At 40.1% G+C, this 18,253-nt stretch overlaps 1 protein-coding gene across 5 annotated transcripts in view; it reads right to left on the bottom strand.

Moving 5' to 3' along the window:
* ACBD5 (acyl-CoA binding domain containing 5) overlaps window positions 1-18,253 on the bottom strand; it is a 34,452-nt gene that overhangs the window by 6,932 nt on the left and 9,267 nt on the right. For all 5 annotated transcript variants that reach the window (XM_087777308.1, XM_087777301.1, XM_087777316.1 and 2 more), the window contains 5 exons: window positions 6,404-6,541; window positions 5,435-5,635; window positions 4,595-4,701; window positions 2,532-2,808; window positions 979-1,178 (listed from right to left, as the gene is read on the bottom strand). In XM_087777308.1, the coding sequence (XP_087633434.1) occupies window positions 979-1,178; window positions 2,532-2,808; window positions 4,595-4,701; window positions 5,435-5,635; window positions 6,404-6,541 (923 nt within the window). The remainder of the gene's footprint in view (window positions 1-978; window positions 1,179-2,531; window positions 2,809-4,594; window positions 4,702-5,434; window positions 5,636-6,403; window positions 6,542-18,253) is intronic.

Genomic DNA, 18,253 nt, shown 5'->3' with positions numbered 1-18,253 from the left:
CAGTTTTCTAGGTCTTTCTTAATTTATGCAAGTGTGAAACAGAAGCTTCTGTTTCTCTTTAGGTAAGGGTAGCAAGAACAGCATGAACTGCTGGGGAAGAATCTTTTACTATTTCTTCATATATTGCTCAAGCAAAAAAAGAAAATCAATCTGTATCGAAACATCAGATTCTTGAACAGCTGTGACAGCGCGAAATCATGGTTTTAATAAATCTTTTTCCCTGGCTGCCTTAGATTTGGTGTGTGTGCATCCCATAAGATACTGCTTGTACAGCACACTCATTCTCAGGTAGATCAAAATACACCAGCAAGTCAAACAAAACCAAACATTTTTAGGTTGCTGGTTCAACTATACTCACAGCATATTCTATTCTCCCAAATATACAGTATTTCCATTGAAACAGAAAGAAAGAGAAACACTACATCAATAAATATCTACATTTGCTTAAGACTTCTTTTGCCTATCTTGTATACATGATATGAAATTCCAAGAAAGCTGTATTACTTCATGGGGAAAGAACACTACGAAGAATCAGTCTTCTGCTAACTGAAAAATGGAATCAGACGTTCTGCCTGCAAACGTTTACCACTTCTCACTTGAAAATGCTTTGAGATCTACTGATGAAGAAATTATCTGGGATCATGTATTACTAATATTAACTATGGAATCTCCATATAGCGACTGTGTAACGTGTATCAATAACTATGGCTAAGATTAGTCTGATCAGAAATCAGTAAAATAATATATGGTTAATTTCTAGGTCAAAATGCATGTTTTTGCTCACATGTACAAGAGTCCTGAATTGTTTTCCTGAGAGGAGGTACCAATAAGAAATTTTAAGTTGGAATAAGCTACAGAATATAACTGAAATGTCTTTACAGTTTAAGAAAATATTATCTGAAATTTTAATCTGAAAAAGCACAAAAATATCCAAGGAACTGTAATAGAAAGTAATCAAATAACTTCAGTGAATAATACCTGTGATGCTGTAACCGCCTCCAGCATATGCAACCTCTGAAGGACATTCTGCATGTCTTCTTGCAACCGCATCAGCACTACTGCAATCTGTTCATTGAGGCTACCCCTGGGTCCTCTATCTGATCCCCAGCGCTCTCCGTCCCCTCCACTACCCATCTGTCCACCTTGTGAACCATCTCCTAGAGGCTGAAGTCTATGCCCTAGGTTGAGGGAGAAAAAATAGATACATAAAACACAGAATGGGCTACCAACTCTATTGAAAATACTTGATTTTAACAGTTCAGTTTTCTCCCTCCCAAACCGAGTGTGGCAATCCTAATCATAAGCTATATTATGACAGTTCAAAAGCACTGAGAGGTTACTGCAACATCGTTTGAGATGCTTCCCTACAGCCTCACTGTGACAGTATCATCCAAGGTCTTAGAACTGCATAAACATTTAGCAAAAAATTATCAATTCACATCCAGTCAAGTTCAGCAGTAAATTCTGCCCTAGCGAAAAGAAAGTAAGATCTGTCTTACTATCAAGGGTAGATGCGTTTTAAGTTTGGCAGAGTCTCCAACCAGGAAACAAAGAACACTGGAATAGTGATGAGAAAAGATAATTGTTTGAAACCTACAATACTCCTTTAAACTATATACAGCTAGCCTATCATGTTTCCGCCTGCAAGTAGCAAACGTAAGTAAAACAAAAGAGAGAACGGGAGGTGGTTAAACTATAATATGTTCTTCATAATAGTTTTCAAGATAAATGTTATATTTGGATTTTCTTTTTTATTTTTGCATCTGGTCACATATAGCTGCCATACAAAAAGGCATGATATAGATAAATAAAATACTTTCTGGCTTTTTTTTTTTTTTAGTACAAGAAAAATAAACTTTATCCTTGACTTTACAGATCATACCACTGGAATATGGTGCTTCTCCTAGGTGACAGTATTAGAAGTATTACAGAACTGAAAAGAGCAGAGGCCCAACATAATCACATAATAGTCCAGATGTTCAATTTAAGAATCATTAAGTTTTAAGAATCATAATAGATAGTATCAGAATCACCCAAAGGTGTGGCTAACACTCCAATTATACAGAAAAGAATGCATCACTGATACTTTTCCAAGATGTTCCATGATTTCATATAAGACACCATAGAGGTATAAATGCATATGCATTTAAAAATAAATATGTAACTTGTAAAGAAACTCTTCTCAGGCATAGACAGGTTTTGAAGATTACATTTCTAAGAAGGCAGGTGCCATAAACAGCAGCTGGAGTTTAAGGTAAGCCAAAACAGAAGAAGCCAATATGCTTATACAAGATCTCCATAGCACAAGAAAATCCTTTTGTAATACTTATTATGAATGAAATAAATACTCCGAAGACAAAACTGATTGCTACCCACTGTAATTAGGATTTTGTTATCTGTTTTTACTGTGAAGGACAGAAGCACTATGTAGTGTGACTATCTTACTGGACAATGTTGACAAGTGCTTCTCAGGCACCAGTAATTTATGGCAGTCAGGAGAGTGGGGAAAACAAAAGCAGCACGCACAGTACCTCTCCCTCTTCTGACACTATAGAAATCTGCTTTTTCTCCACCTTTCTTCTCCTTGTGAGGGCCCCCATTACTGGCTTTGCCGTCTTCTCCTCCACACTTGACTTCGCCTTGTTCTTGAGCTTCTCCCTCTACAGTATTTCCAGGTTGGAGATTCCCATAAGTCATGCAAGCGTGCCTTGGAAAATCCGTATTTTCTAACAGAAGACTGTGATCTACATCCAAGAAATGGGATGAATGCTTTAAAGATCCTTTAGCTGATGTGATGATCTCCAAGGGCTACAAATTAACATTAGCAAGTAATTAAATTCTGTAAAATGCGACAGTTAACCAGTAAAAAGGAAGAAGCATCATCTCTACTTTCACTTTAAGAAAATAATTTGCCCAGAATTAAGACTTTTCTTTTAACAGGAGCAGTTGTTTTCCTGTAGAATGTGCTTGCTGTTCTCTAAACGTCCTTTTCAGATTGAAAAGGCATTTGAGGCAAATATTCTCAAAACAGTGATACCACTTGGAATTACTTCCGACATTTCTAACATACGGTAATACTCAGTAATCACTAAAATAGAACATTAAGATCTGAAAACGTTCATTTTTCCCTTGTAAAATTGGCTTTGCTTCCTAGACAGTGAAGTGGTATCCTAACTTGGTTTCGTGAGCCACACTGTCAAAAGTCACATGCTATTAGCAAGCTTGAGTAGGCAGTGTTTACACTCACGGCAAAGAGATCATGTTGTTTATCATCAACCTGTTCAAGACAGCTTGGCTGCACCCTGTGCCTCTCACCAAACAAAAGGAAGGCATGGTATTCTATCAACTTCTCACTCAAAATCAGTGGTACTGTAGGAAGATCAGAGTAAGGACAGAGTAATAATAATACAATAAAAAGCTGTATTTAATTCTTTAAATGAACCTCTTCTAGTTTGAATTGATCCATCTGTAGTTCTACTTGCATATTTATTTACATATACCTGAACATTTGTTAATTTGTTCAAAACTAGAACTCTTCTCATGCAGGTTGGGAAATTCTGACAAATTATCCACCCACTCCAATTAAAGAATCTCAAACAAGCTTGAACAATACACAAGGTGATTGGGAAATTATGTAGATAACGAGAGCTTGCAGCACTTCTACCTAATCATCTTTCCCAATGTGCTTCATTACTAGGTAAAATTTTGATTTGCTAAAAGGAATTCTCTAGATCCTCAGGAAACTGCTAGACAAGAGAATGATGCAGTATTAGAGTGCTTACTGGTCTTTCTGATCCCATGCATCATTCATATATTCCTCCCCAGAATCAGGAAACTAGGTGTTTGAGTACAATCTACGAAGTCCACACTTAAACTGGACCTCTGAAGGAGGTCCAAGCCAATAAGTCAAGTAAGACTACAGTTAATACAATCAACAGGAGCATCAAAACTAAGCCAGCACACTTGGTGCCCACCTTTTATATCAAAGTCAGAGATGTACATTATGGCTGAAGAGAGTATAAGAGAAGCCAGAAATCATTGTCATCTCACACTTCTTTAGACCTAGGCCACTTTCAGGCACTGGCCTACAGGCCCCCTGCTAAGGCTTACTCTTTATTTATTCTAAGAAACAAATGCAGGATTCATCAGGCCAGAAAAAGAGCACGCAAAAAGCTCATTGTTACAAAGACACTCCCTGCTTCTTCGAGATAGCTGGATTCTGGTCCCTACATATGGTAGGAGACCTTAAATTCATTTGTGGACACAGCCCTTAGTTTCTTTGTACCGTTGGTTTTGACACTTGTTTCTTTGTACCGTTGTTTTTGACAGTTGTTTCTTTGTACTGTTGTTTTTGATACCTTCCCCTCACATAAATTCTCTGGAGGAAAAAATTTCAAGGCTTTTAGATCAGTAGTAACCAAGTTGTAAAAGACTGACAATAAAAAGAACAAAAAACTGATAGTCCAATTAGGAGAAAGGTATGCATGAGTTACTTCATTCACCTCTGCATGTCCCGGTTCACCTGACAGATAGGAACCTATTTAAAAATAAGCATACCAGTTTCAAAATACACCTAGGAATACTAAACCCCTACCTCTTCTAGTCCAAGTTGCTCCATAGAGTCACAATAAACTTCACTGTCTGAATCACTGGTTAAGTGCTGAGTTGCTGAGACCTCCTCAGTACTCTCTTCATTTACACCTGTATGGGAAGGAGAGAGGCACGCATGCTTTGTAAATGCAAGCCAACCCTGGCAAAGGGTAGAGCAATGAGTTAAAATGTCTAGGTGAGCTTCAACTCATGCCCCTTTTATCTACCATTGTCATCCTAAAGTTAGATTCTGAATAAAGAGGTTATATTAATATAGGAATTATATAAAACTTTTCCTAATGGGAAAACTATACCTCATGCTGGCATTTCTGCATTGTAAGTTGATAATTTTAATTTTACCTTATTCATTCCACTCTCCTTCCTAAGCTCAGTGTAAAGCAGTTTTGCCTAAAGTTATCTGTTAGTTTTAAAATTATATATTTAGACATCACTTTCAACAAACTAGCATTTGTAATATGTTCAGCCTTTGAGAAAGACAAATAAGATATTAGTGATTTTCATTTCACTACGAATTGGCTTTCAAAGGCAAATAGTATTTGCATAGGTAGTATAATGATTTTAAAAGAAAACAATTGGATTTCTGTGGGTTTGGGCCTCTCTGTCTCTGAATTAATCTCTCTCTCTGTAAGAGATCCTAAAAAAAAAGCCTTACTTTAAACTGGTATTAAATTTGATTTTTTTTTTGGAGTATTCTTTCTTCAGGTTTCTACAACTGAAAGACAGCATTGCTAGTCTCTGAATCCCAGGATTAAGCTTTCAAGAAAAGAAATATTTTCCAAGAAAAATATGTGCAAATCAAAATATGGTCTTGCAAGAACAATACCTTGGTGAGCACTGTTATTAGCTACTTCTAGGCTTGGCTCCGTTTTCTTTATTTCTTCCTCTGGGTTCAAGCCATTCAGGGCAGATTTAGTCTGGATGCCATTCTGCATATCTGGGACAAAGTTGTCCTTGTAACAGCCGTTAGTAACAATACTTTCCAAATCCCTAGCAGCTGCTGATTCTGGTTTCACATTCTTATAGTCTGTAAAAGAACAAGAAAACCTTGCAAAGAGAAAGCTATGCACCTAACAGCTCAAAACATATTTCTTCAAGTAGCTAACTTTCTAATGGACTGTAAGCATAATGTATCTGCAGAACAAAATATAGAAATGCTCCTAGATTCACATTCGCAAGGATTGTTCTGTTTTTGTAAAAAGTGTAAATATAAAATTTAATTTGCATTAAGAGCAGATGATATTTAAAACATAACTAAGCAAATCAAAAGTAGGTGTGTCTGATAAATTAAAGAATTATCCTCATGTCCTTGGAGGCGAAAGCGTATAGAATTCTAAATATGTAATTTCATTTGGTTTTCACTTGATCCTGATATTTCTCAAAACTCTTTATGGTCCCCATAAACGGATATCACTGAAAGTTCTGTTTTATTTTCTCTGAAGAAAAAAAAGTGATTTTCAATTCTACTGTTACAGTCCATGTAGCCATTCACAGCTCTTACAAACAGCACTGGCAACAAAAACCAAAACAATACAGGGTATAGACTTTTAGCTAGCCTACCAACAGAACCTCCTAGCCGAGTCAAAAATTGTATGGCATAGCTCACAAATTTGTACTAGTTCTAAGTCTTATAACCCAGGTTGAGACACTGCCATTCTTCACCCATGCATCCACATATATTTGCATCTAATTCTCCTGAAGAAGTACAGCATTCGTGATCTCTTGGGATTTTCTGCTGCTTAGGTAGTTAAGAATAACTTTGGAAGGGACAATGGTCCAAGTGCAGAAAACATACCCTTTCCATTTAGCTGCAGTTCTTTTTCCTCCTCTTCACGAAGCCCTTCTTCTTCTGATTCTGCTCCGCTATCACTACTTTCAGCTTTTCCATTCACAGCCTTTATATTTGGAGTGGAATTCATGACATTACTAAGGTCTAAGAAAAAATTCAGAGAGGGAAAAAAAAGATGCATTTTAAAAGAAACCAGCATACACCCCCCCCCCCAACTATTAGTCTTAGTTCTACAAAAGTATTTCCATATTAGAAGATGTACCAAATAATGCCAGCTTTATTTCTGTAAGCTCTTCCTTAATCGGTTTAATGCTTCTCTTTTGTGGCTCACCAGAGAGTGGCTGACTACTGGTGAAGAGACTCTCAACAATTCTGAGGAAGCCTACTGGAAAGAGACAGCAGGCCATTTTCACTACTGAGTCTCAGACCAAGTCTATTACCCGTATTTACGGTATACCTACAGTAACGTTTTATCTAGGACAGATGTGGCCATGTTCTTTTAAACCTGTAAGTCAGCGTTTTTATAGAAATTCCCTTTTGGGCTGAAATGCCTCAAAAGTGCTCTCAATTCAAAGGCAAATTTTGAAACATTCTATTCAATTATGTGAGCAACAGGATTCTGAAGAGGGTAAATACAATATCCCGTGCATCTTCTCCTGCAGCAATTTAAGCAGATGCAAAATGTGGTAAGAAGACCCAAGTTTATACAGATCTTTATCTAGCAAAGGGCATATGGAAATGAATTCTCTGACTGCCATGAAAAAGATGATGAAATAAATACACTGAGCATTTGTTTGCATGTCTAATTACATAAATATTTAAAAAACAAATCTTGAAATAGACAAAGTAACTGCTAAATCCTTGTTTTCCACATCTTTGATCACTCCAAGTATCACAAACAATTTACTCTGACTGTACAAAGAATTGCAAGGTAGACATTCTCAAAAAATACGGAGAATTTAAGGGTCAATTCTACCACCTCCTGTAAAAAAGATATGGTTAAATACATCTTTATGATCATTTAAGCCTCCTATGTTAGGACAGAGTGATTAAGGTACAAAGAGGGGACAGTTTCTGTGAGACACTTGCACAGTTTACATGTTGACTCCAAGGCTGAATTCTGTCTGTTTTAATTATCACCACAGCATTCCATTTGCATAATTTCTACGTTCCCTTGTCAGAACCTTGAAAGATTAATTCTTACGTTTAGGCTTAACATTAACAGCAAAATAATATCCAATTATACTGGAGTTGCCAAACCAGCTCTGCTACTTTCTTTGCTGCATGGTAATTTAGAGCTAAGGGTTTTCTGCTTTAATCTTGCAATGAAGAGCCTTCCCACATTCTTCTAGTTTCAAAGCTTATCCATAGTGCTTTAAAAAAAAGGGGGGCAAAATAACTTAACTTTTTATTTAGAAATAATGAATATGCTAAATATCCTGTTCACCTTAGTTTTACCGCAAGGCAAGGTTTCTGTGAGCACGTTGCATCACTGTTTTGGATTGATTTAATCCAATTGTTACCTGAACATTAAAGAAAATGTTTCTTTATTGTAAAAAGAGAACTGGAAAAGCTATTGTCTGTCCTGTAGACTACAAGAATATAAGCAATCATATACTTATTTTCTCCTCACTGAAGAACACTTCTTATTTGCAAGGAAATTTGTTTCACAAAAGAAAAATCCCAACATATTGCCAGTTTATTTCTCATAAGCATGTTTTATTTATTGTGAAACCCAGTTCTCGAGATGTTTTTCTAAGAAGCAGCAGTGTGAGGAGGATAAGGTAGCAGGTTAAGTCCTCACACCATGAGCATTAAGCACAAACACAGCTCCCTTGGCATGGTAAGGCAGGCATCACCCTTCCCTTTGAAACAAAGAGGGTGGGGGCACAATCATCCATGTGTCCTACCCAGTCGTGGGAGTAAACAGGAAAGACAAGACTAGGAGGAACGTTTAGCTCCTAACTAACTTCACCAGCTGCGAAGTAAGGTGAATTAAAACTGTAAACCTCCTCATCCTACCAAAGATATTGTAAAAAGCTCCAGCTATACCATAAGCTTTTTTCTTAAGATTTAATTTTTTTCTTTTTGAAGGGAAGGTCTTTGAATATTCAAGCATGTTCTCTCTTAATTTCAGTAAGGAGATTATTCATTTGGGGAAACTTCTAAGTGATACATCACATATATTTAAAGAGGTGGAACTGAGAGAAAGTATCAACAGTAACAGATTTATGGTACCATGCCATGGGACACCTGAATAACTGAAATCCATCAGGGTCGCGTTTCTTCCACAAAGTAATTCTCAGCAACAGTGTTCCTAAAGACCATAAAGAGGCATCACTTTGATGCAGACTCCGAAGAACACAGCACTGTACAGAGTTTTGGCCACTTGAAAGACCACACTTAATTGTGTACTTTTCCTCAGAACCCTTACGCTGCTATGTTCATCAGGTCCATGCCCAATCACTTTTACTACATGGTAAAACCACAGGTTGCTGCCATCCTTGTTACTCTGAGTACCTGCTAAGAAACCAGCAACGATGACTAATACTGGGGGTGATAGGGTTAGGCTAACCAGAGCCCCAACTAGTAGTGACTTCTGCAGTCCCTGTTGGTAGGTTAATGGCTACTTGCTGAGGAATGTATCTTTTAATATCAGTAAGAGTCAAGCAAGCTTTTAAAACCTTATTTGCTTTATGCTAATCCCACCCATCCACCCACCCCTTCATTCTTTCTGTTTATCCACTTCAACTGCATGCAAAATGTTAGCAGCTTCTTTTGTTATCCTCGCTTAGATACTATAGAATCTCTCTTGGTTTATTATTTTAATCTCACTGCCTACCACTCCAAACTGTGAGATTTGTGACAGTTTTTCTAAATCAAAGCTGTAGTGCTCTGTAGCTGTACAAGGAGTTATATTATCATAGAATCATAGAATTGTTAAGGTTGGAAAAGACCCTTAAGATCATCAAGTCCAACCGTTAACCTATCACTGCTAAGTCCATCACTAAACCATGTCCTTAAGCACCACATCTACCCGTCTTTTAAATACCTCCAGGGATGGAGACTCAACCACTTCTCGGGGTAGTCTGTTCCAATGCCTGACTACCCTTTCAGTGAAGAAGTTTTTCCTAATATTCAACCTAAACTTCCCCTGGCGCAGCTTGAGGCCGTTTCCTCTCGTCCTATCGCTTGTTACTTGGGAGAAGAGGCCGATCCCCACCTCGCTACAACCTCCTTTCAGGTAGTTGTAGAGAGCAATAAGGTCTCCCCTCAGCCTCCTCTTCTCCAGACTAAACAACCCCAGCTCCCTCAGCCGCTCCTCATAAGACTTGTGCTCTAGACCCTTCACCAGCTTCGTTGCCCTCCTCTGGACACACTCCAGCACCTCGATGTCCTTCTTGTAGTGAGGGGCCCAAAACTGAACACAGTACTTGAGGTGTGGCCTCACCAGTGCCAAGTACAGGGGCATGATCACTTCCCTGGTCCTGCTGGCCACACTATTCCTGATACAAGCCAAGATGCCATTGGCCTTCTTGGCCACCTGAGCACACTGCTGGCTCGTGTTCAGGTGGCTGTCGACCAGCACCCCCAGGTCCTTTTCCACCAGGCAGCTCTCCAGCCACTGCTCCCCAAGCCTGTATTCTACTGTATAAGCCTGGTTTGTTTGGGTTTTTTTTAATGCTATATAGTAAGATCTGTGTAACAGTAACAACATGCAAACAGAAGGAAGAAGAATTTAACAAAAGAAAATGGCAAGAGGGAAAGGATGTGAAGAACAGCCACACAGCCTCTCTACAAGCTTTCACTAGATGTTTATTTTCTTCTGTCAGCTCTATTAAGAGATTTCCTAAGAGCAATTCTAAATACGTTTCTTTAAAGGCAGCACTACAATTCTTCTCAATGACCTATATAACAGGGCCAAGTTTCTCAAAAATATGTATTTGATTTCTAACTTCCCACATATTTCAAGGCAATTTTTGTTACCCAGATGGGAGTTAGGAGCTTAAATAAAAGGAAGACTAGGTCAAATGTGGGCCCTCTCTGGAAGGAAACAGGAGACCTCGTTGCCCAGGATATGGTGAAGGCTGAGGTACTCAATGACTTTTTTGCCTCAGTCTTCACCAGCAAGTGCTCTAGCCACGTCACTGAAGTCACAGAAGGCAAAGGCAGGGACCGGGAGAACGAAGAACCACCCACTGTAGGAAAAGATCAGGTTCAAGACCATCTAAGGAACCTGAAGGTGCACAAGTCCATGGGACCTGATGAGATGCCTCCACAGGTCCTGAGGAAACTGGCAGATGAAGTTGCTAAGCCACCATCCGTCATATTTGAGAAGTCATGGCAGTCCAGTGAAGTTCCCACTGACTGGAAAAGGGGAAATATAACTCCCACTTCTTTTTAAAAGGGAAAAAAAGGAATACCCCAGGAACTACAGGCCAGTCAGTCTCACCTCTGTGCCCAGCAAGATCATGGAGCAGATCCTCCTGGAAACTATGCTAAGGCACATGGAAAATAAGGAGGTGATTGGTAACAGCCAACATGGCTTCACTAAGGGCAAATTGTGCCTGACAAATCTGGTGGGCTTCTACAATGGGGTTACAGTGTTGGTAGATAAGGGAAGAGCAACTGATGTCATCTACCTGGACTTGTGCAAAGCATTTGATGCTGTCCCACATGACATCCTTGTCTCTAAATTGGGGAGATGTGGATTTAACAGAGGGACCACTCAGTGGATAAGGAATTGGCTGGATGGTTGCACTCAAAGAGTTGCAGTCAACAGCTCGATGTCCAAGTGGAGACTAGAAACTAGTGGCATTCCTCAGCGGTCAGTATTGGGACTAGCGCTGTTTGACATCTTCATCAGCAACATGGACAGTGGGATTGAGTGCACCCTGAGCAAGTTTGCTGACAATACCAAGCCGTGTGGTGTGGTCGACACAATGGAAGGAAGGGATGCCATTCAGAGGGACCTTGACAGACTGGAGAGGTGGGCCTGTGCAAACCTCATGAGGATCAACAAGGCCAAGTGCAAGGTCCTGCACATGGGTCAGGGCAATCCCAAGCACAAATACAGGCTGGGCAGAGAATGGATTGAGAGCAGCCCTGAGGAGAAGGACTTGGGGGTGTTGGTTGATGAGAAGATCAACACAACCCGGCAATGTGCGCTTGCAGCCCAGAAAGTCAACCATATCCCAGGCTGCAGCAGGTCAAGGGAGGTGATTCTCCCCCCCTACTCTGCTCTCATGAGACCCCATCTGGAGTACTGCATTCAGCTCTGGGGACCCCAACATAAGAAGGACATGGACCTCTTGGAGCGAGTCAAGAGGAGGGCCACAAAGATAATGAGCGGGCTGGAACACCTCTCCTACAAAGACAGGCTGAGAGAGTTGGGGTTGTTCAGCCTGGAGAAGAGAAGGCTCCAGGGAGACCTTCTAGCAGCCTTCCAGTACCTGAAGGGGGCCTACAAAAAAAGGAGAGGGACTTTTTACAAGGGCAGGTAGTGATAGGACAAGGGGTAGTGGCTTACTGAAAGAGGGCAGATTTAGATTAGATCTAAGGAAGAAATTCTTCACTATGAGGGTGGTGAGGCACTGGAACAGGTTGCCCAGAGAAGCTGTGGATGCCCCACCCCTGGAAGTGTTCAAGGCTAGGTTGGATGGGGCTTTGAGCAACCTGGTCTAGTGGAAGGTGTCCCTGCCCATGGCAGGAGGGTTGGAACCAGATGATCTTTAAGGTCCCTTCCAACCCAAACCATTCTATGATTCTATGAAATGCCTCTGTGGATCTGCCCCAGCTCGAGGCTCATTTTACAAAGAAAACCTAGCCTAGCAGGTTTTTCTCAAATGCCTTGTATTTTTGGTTTTCTGAACAGGCACATAATTCTTACATAAAATTAACACGCACTGCTGGAGCTGTACTAATGCTTAGCTCCACACAACAACCACAGTTTCCTCACACAAGTCCCACAGCCTCTTTCATTCTTTGCAAATACCAGTGATCAGGAAACAGTCTACAAGAGCAGATGAAACACATCATAAAACATATAACTAGCTGTGTATGCCCTCACCATTGAATAAAAGTTATACGCTTTTGTAAAATACCATAACTTTACTATCTGCTTAATAGCAGCAAAACCTTAGCCACTAAAGGATTATTTCCATGACCTACACTTCTATCACCTTATATAGGGATCTCTTTGCACTCCTATGTTTTAGGCTCAAGCTGTGTCAAAATTTTTAAGTCTCAGAGAGACCTATATGCTGTACAAAATTGTTTTGATAATCAGGTAACTAGAATTCTTTTCTTGCATGAAACATCAGGTTGTGATGGCTTGTTCCTGATCCAAGTAGGCTCCCTGCTTCAATTCAAAGTCTATGTAACCACATTCTGCCATTTCCAATGCACTTAGTTACACAAATGTCCACCTCCTTTTGGAAACTGATGTATCCCTATACTGCAAGGAGTTCACTAGAAGGAGCGATTGCAGTGAGAAAGGAGGGGTACATGCAAGCATCTGGGAGCAATAAGTTCTTCAACTAGAAGAACAAGAGTTTCTATATCCTCATTTCCTTTCATTCTTTTTAATGTAGCACACTACGAAGAAAATTTCCAGGGGCCCAGCCTGCTCTGTAACATCTGTTCTACAATACTCAAATGAGCTGCCATCACAAATAAAAAGAGATGTTAGAAAGGTCTGTCAAAAATAGAGACAGAAAAATATAAAATTCCTTACTTTAACTACCACTGTTTCATCACTTTTAAGTGCATTATGTGTAAGCTCTCTGAAAAATGTATTCCCTAAGCACACAGATCATAGCAGCCAGATCTTCCTCTATAGAGTTTTCCTTTTTTGTTGTTTAGTCTTCCCAAACTTTACTATAACAGAGAAAAGGAAGCTTCTCCTCCTTTTTATTTTTCTTTTAATATACTCCGAAAGACTACAGCCTTGTTTTGTCAGCATTCCTCTCTCTGCTCTTGTGCTTTTCAAGCTGTTACACTCCAAGAGATGCCACTGTATTTCAAAAAACAATGTAATCAACAATATCCATGTCTGGTCTTCACCATTTATAAGCATCAAAACAATAGTTTGTGGATAAGAACATACAGAGACCATAGCAGCTTCTTAGACATTTATATTAACTTGTAAGTATGGTATTTAGGATTACTGACCAGCCATCCTGGACCTTTATACTTCCCAATATCTACAGAGTTTCTCATCTCCATCCATATCACCAGTACCTGTTCCCTTGATTTGTCAGGATACTTTCCATATAAATAAGGTCACCAAGTTTTTGCACTGACTTAGATACATTTCCCTATTCCCTGCCACCCCTGGGCCTTCTGCCAGTAGAGACAACCTGCCTGGGATTTCCTGACAGAGGGCAGCCCAGACAGCAGCTTCACCACAGGCATTCCCAGCACTGGCACCAAGTTCCACAAAGGCCACCGGACATCCAGAGTACAGGGCCACCAAGCACGGGCAGCTCAGTTACATGGTGCATGTGCAGAGAGACCAATGGATCCAGGCTTTGCCAGCTTACTGTCAACATCTTAGCCAATGATCATGTGTGAGAAGGAACACAAACAATAGCTGCTGTTAGATATTTACAGCAACTTGCAAGAATAGTAAGATCATTCCAGGATCCAGGATGTCCCCATGTCTGGTCCTACTTCCCTCTGGGAGAATGAGCAGGACTTGCTAAGCACTCGTGTGTGTAGAAGAGATAGAGTCAACATTTGGAACTTTTATTTTGCATAGCAAGTAGAGAGGAGCATTACACTCTTGAGTTTTGTCCCAGAAAATGCAAGATATGAACACAGTGAACTCAGAACCCCATAAAGAAAACTGAATTACGCTTGAAAGCAATAGAAAACCATATCGCTGAGTCACCTATAGTCCAGAAATTCTGGTCTATAATAACATAGCCTGATTCAAAAATTGTTTTGCCCTGTACAAGAAAAAAAATAAACAGGAAATAACATTAAGATTATATTCTCCTGCCACCTATTACAAGCCTACCAGTTGAACAGCCTTTTACAATGCCCATATTAAACACAGCCTCACAGATGGCTTTTCTATACATCTTAGAGGCTACGATTAAAGTAATTATTTTTGCTGTAACAAAGTCATGCATGACACACCTGCCCATACTCACTGGGCACTTTTCTGAGAGCAATCAAGATACAACTACCTACACCTGTTCTTCCTCAGCCTCCCATACACCTCTGTCTACTACTTCTTTGTATAGCAGAGCTGCAAGAAATCCATATTTCAGTTTTTTCATCACAAGATCTTAACTACAAGTGACACCTCTAAAATGTAAGATATCATGCTGATTTTGGCTGGGATAGAGTTAATTTTCTTCATAGTAGCCAGTGTGGGGCTCTGTTTTGGATTTGTGCTGGAAACAGTGTTGATAACACAGGGATGTTTTAGTTATTGCTGAACAGTGCTTACACAGAGACAAGGCCTTTTCTGCTTCTCACACCACCCCACCAGCGAGTAGGCCGGGGGTGCACAAGAAGCTGGGAGAGGACATGGCTGGGACAGCTGACCCCAACTGACCAAAGGGATATCCCATACTGTATGGTGCCATGCTCAGCATATAAAGCTGGGGGAAGAAGGGGAAGGGGGGACATTCGGAGCAATGGCGTTTGTCTTCCCAAGGATTCCCAACAATTTATCGCAAGTGGGTACATCCGCTAGATTCTCAAAACCTAAAGAGCTTTTGACAACTTATTTTCCCTTTTGCAGGGAACTGTTGCCTGGCTGGAGGAAAAAAAAATACAGGTCCAATGACCAATTACGCACAAAAACTGTTACTGTTGATTCAATCCAGCATGAAACCGAATACAGACAGGCTTTTCTTTTCATGGAAGAAAGCTTCTCTTAGCTCCCTCCACTTTGAAAGAAACAATTTTTATTCTTACATTTTCACATTTGGATACTCTGCTGCTCACCCTGTGGTGATATTTTCTCTACTACTCTGTATGAGTGAGGAGCTGTTGATACCCTCAGGCTTGAGCTATACTGATGCTCTGCCCTAATTTCCAACATCGTTAGGCAGCACTGGCATAAAACCATCAGTTTGAAGTAGAATCAAAGTAGGCTCAGATTTGAACTGGAAAGCCTGAAGCAGCTATATATTGCAACAGGACAAGCCACAGCTTGTTGAGACACTGATCCACACCTCATTGAGGCTCTCCACTGACTTCTGCACTTGCTGGCCCAGCCCTTAATCCTATAATAATCCCATTCTACAGCAAACAATGTTCTAGATGCTTCTGAAGGTAAACTATTAAACTACTGAGATATTAACAAAAATATTTGTACACTAAGTTTCACACTAGCCTCTCTGAATATAATCAGTAACCTTGATCATAGCTGTTAACCTACCATTGGAAATTAGAAGAAGAGAAAAAGTTTAAAGGACAGAATTTTAAAAACCTCTCTCACCCACCCACCAGCTCCTCCTGCCCCATGCTTGCCCTGCCTTAATGCACCTCTTAGCTGTGGTGCTGCCACCCATTCAACATATCCTACTAAAGCACAGCAATTTCAGGGTAGCAAGGATTTTAGCTCTTTTTCCCCTTATTACAAAGCATTAAGAAGATTCACAGCCATTGAGTTCCTTAAAACTCATAGTGAGGAAGAGAGGAAGGAGAAGGAAGGAAATCAGTTTAGCAAGTATATCTGAAGTCAAACAGAAAAAAAGTGAGCTTATGAAGCAAACTGAGGATGTTTCACAGAAGAGGCCCACACACAAGCAGGAAGAGCATGCCACCAAACGCTCCATTACAAAGCAAAGATGTTGAAAATAACACGAGAAGCTCTTTGAGAAAATAAAAATATTTGAAAAGACAAACTAATCATATGCAATCTACAGAAGCACAGTTGGAAAATATATTGCATTTTAAGAATTAGAATAAGTGTTTCTACCTGGAAAGTAATAACTAAGAACAGACTCACTTTTTTCAAGTACAATCCTCTCCTCCAAGCTTACCTATGTCCTGTACTAACTACTGCCTTTGAAATAGAAGTGGTTACATGTATTTGCTTGTTCTAAAAGCACACAGACCTGTGAGTATCATCTTTTAAACTTAGTTCCCATACTCAATGCAGGAAGACACTGAGCAAATTGTTAAATAGATGTGTCTGCCTGTGAGCCAGGCCAACTTGTGCCATTCACACAAGCTGCTACCAAAGCAGTGCCCTGTATGGGCTCCTAGTGCAAACATGCCATGCTGCCACCAGCACCACCCAAAGCCAGCATGTGCAGTAGCACAAGACACTTTGCTTCAACAGGGCTTCATCTGGTGCAACTGCAATACAGCTGGCAGCAAAGTTTTCAGGAGAGAAACACTCATTAAGATGACTAAGTTTAGGAGTATCATAATGCTGAAACTTTCCACAGCCTCTGCAGTGCATAACTTGTCATTACTGGAGGCAACATTTAGTCTTCACAAAGGCTTACAAAGAGTACTATCATTCGGCATAAAGGTGAAGGGTCATCTTTATTTAGTAGGATTTTAAAACAGATCAAATGCCTTGTCACAAAGCAGAAAGAGTACACAGGAAAATTCTACTGAAGAACTTGCAAACAATTTCCAGGTATTTTGCTTAGTTGTTGAGATAACTTAGTGCAGGTCTGTCAGGTAAGGATTTTCTTGCCCCTCTTTGGATTTACTCACATTCAGAAAAAAGAAAACATCCACAAACATTCTCAAGGAAACATTCAGAAGGATGAGTTGGCTCCGAAACACTTGATATTTTTCACCCAGTGTCAGATCAGTAGGGTGCCAATTCTAGCCCACCTTTGGCTTCTTCAGGTATAAGAAGAAGAAAGCTGGAATGCCCATTCTGAAAATTTCAAATTCACTGAGCAATAGTATGTTGAAGCTTCTTTGTCTTTTTAGCATTGACTTGGACATCAGATTTCTTGTGCATTTATTAGCAAGTGCAAAAAGTTAAAAGGTTGCTCTTCTAAAGCAGCCCCCCCCTTACCTGACAGTCTTCCCCTACCCTTCCAGCAGCTGCAAACAAAATGGTCCTTCTGTAATACTGCAAGTTACCTATTCTCTTCTGCAGCGCTACGATGACTAAGAGCCCACTCTCTTCTTTGATGTCTAGTATTTTAAGTACCTGACAATAATTTGTCAATAATTTTCTCTGTAAAGAACTACTTCATACTGTCAGAAAGAGACTGCTGACGGAACTTTCCAGAGAACCTAAGCTTGTCACACAGCTGCAGGATGAGCTTTCAAAACACTCCCAGGTTACATGCTTTTGAAATACCCCTCAGATTTGCTCAGCCTATTGGAGGGAATTCTCTATTTTCCTTTCTTTACCAATGCATCCAAGTCTGGATATTTGTAACCCATGGATCCGGCAAGTTTGTCCTAGTTGTCTAGTAGATGTTAAAAGCCATTTTAATGCTGGCATGTCAGCCTTCAGTGTTCTTCATTAAGGAGAGCCACAAGCTCTATTGATTCAGGAAGACAGTATTTCAATGGTTTGTATTTAACATTTTCAATGAAACCACAAGGAGTAGAAATTCAATTTTAAAAGGCTACACTTTTCTGTTGAGGCCAATCTGCTAGAGATGATACACCAACTATAGCTGATGCACGCTAAACTTCCAGACTAATTCAAGAACACTGTTGATTTTGAGGAAGCGGCATGCAGTTCTTAAACAATTAGATAATTATCTTCATACAGATTAAAATCTGATGGAAGAAGAATGGAAGGCAAACTCAAAACAGAATGGGCCAGAAGATGGGGGGGAGTACAGTATGAAGTAAGAGCCTCAAGAGAAGGGCCCCAGTTTCTGGAACATACCAATTGCCTGCCCA

This window comes from Nipponia nippon, unplaced genomic scaffold, assembly GCF_047370975.1.
Source record: "Nipponia nippon isolate SJK-2023a ecotype South Korea unplaced genomic scaffold, ASM4737097v1 scaffold_1, whole genome shotgun sequence".
Lineage (NCBI taxonomy): Eukaryota > Metazoa > Chordata > Aves > Pelecaniformes > Threskiornithidae > Nipponia > Nipponia nippon.
This window is presented reverse-complemented; position numbering and strand designations above follow the sequence as displayed.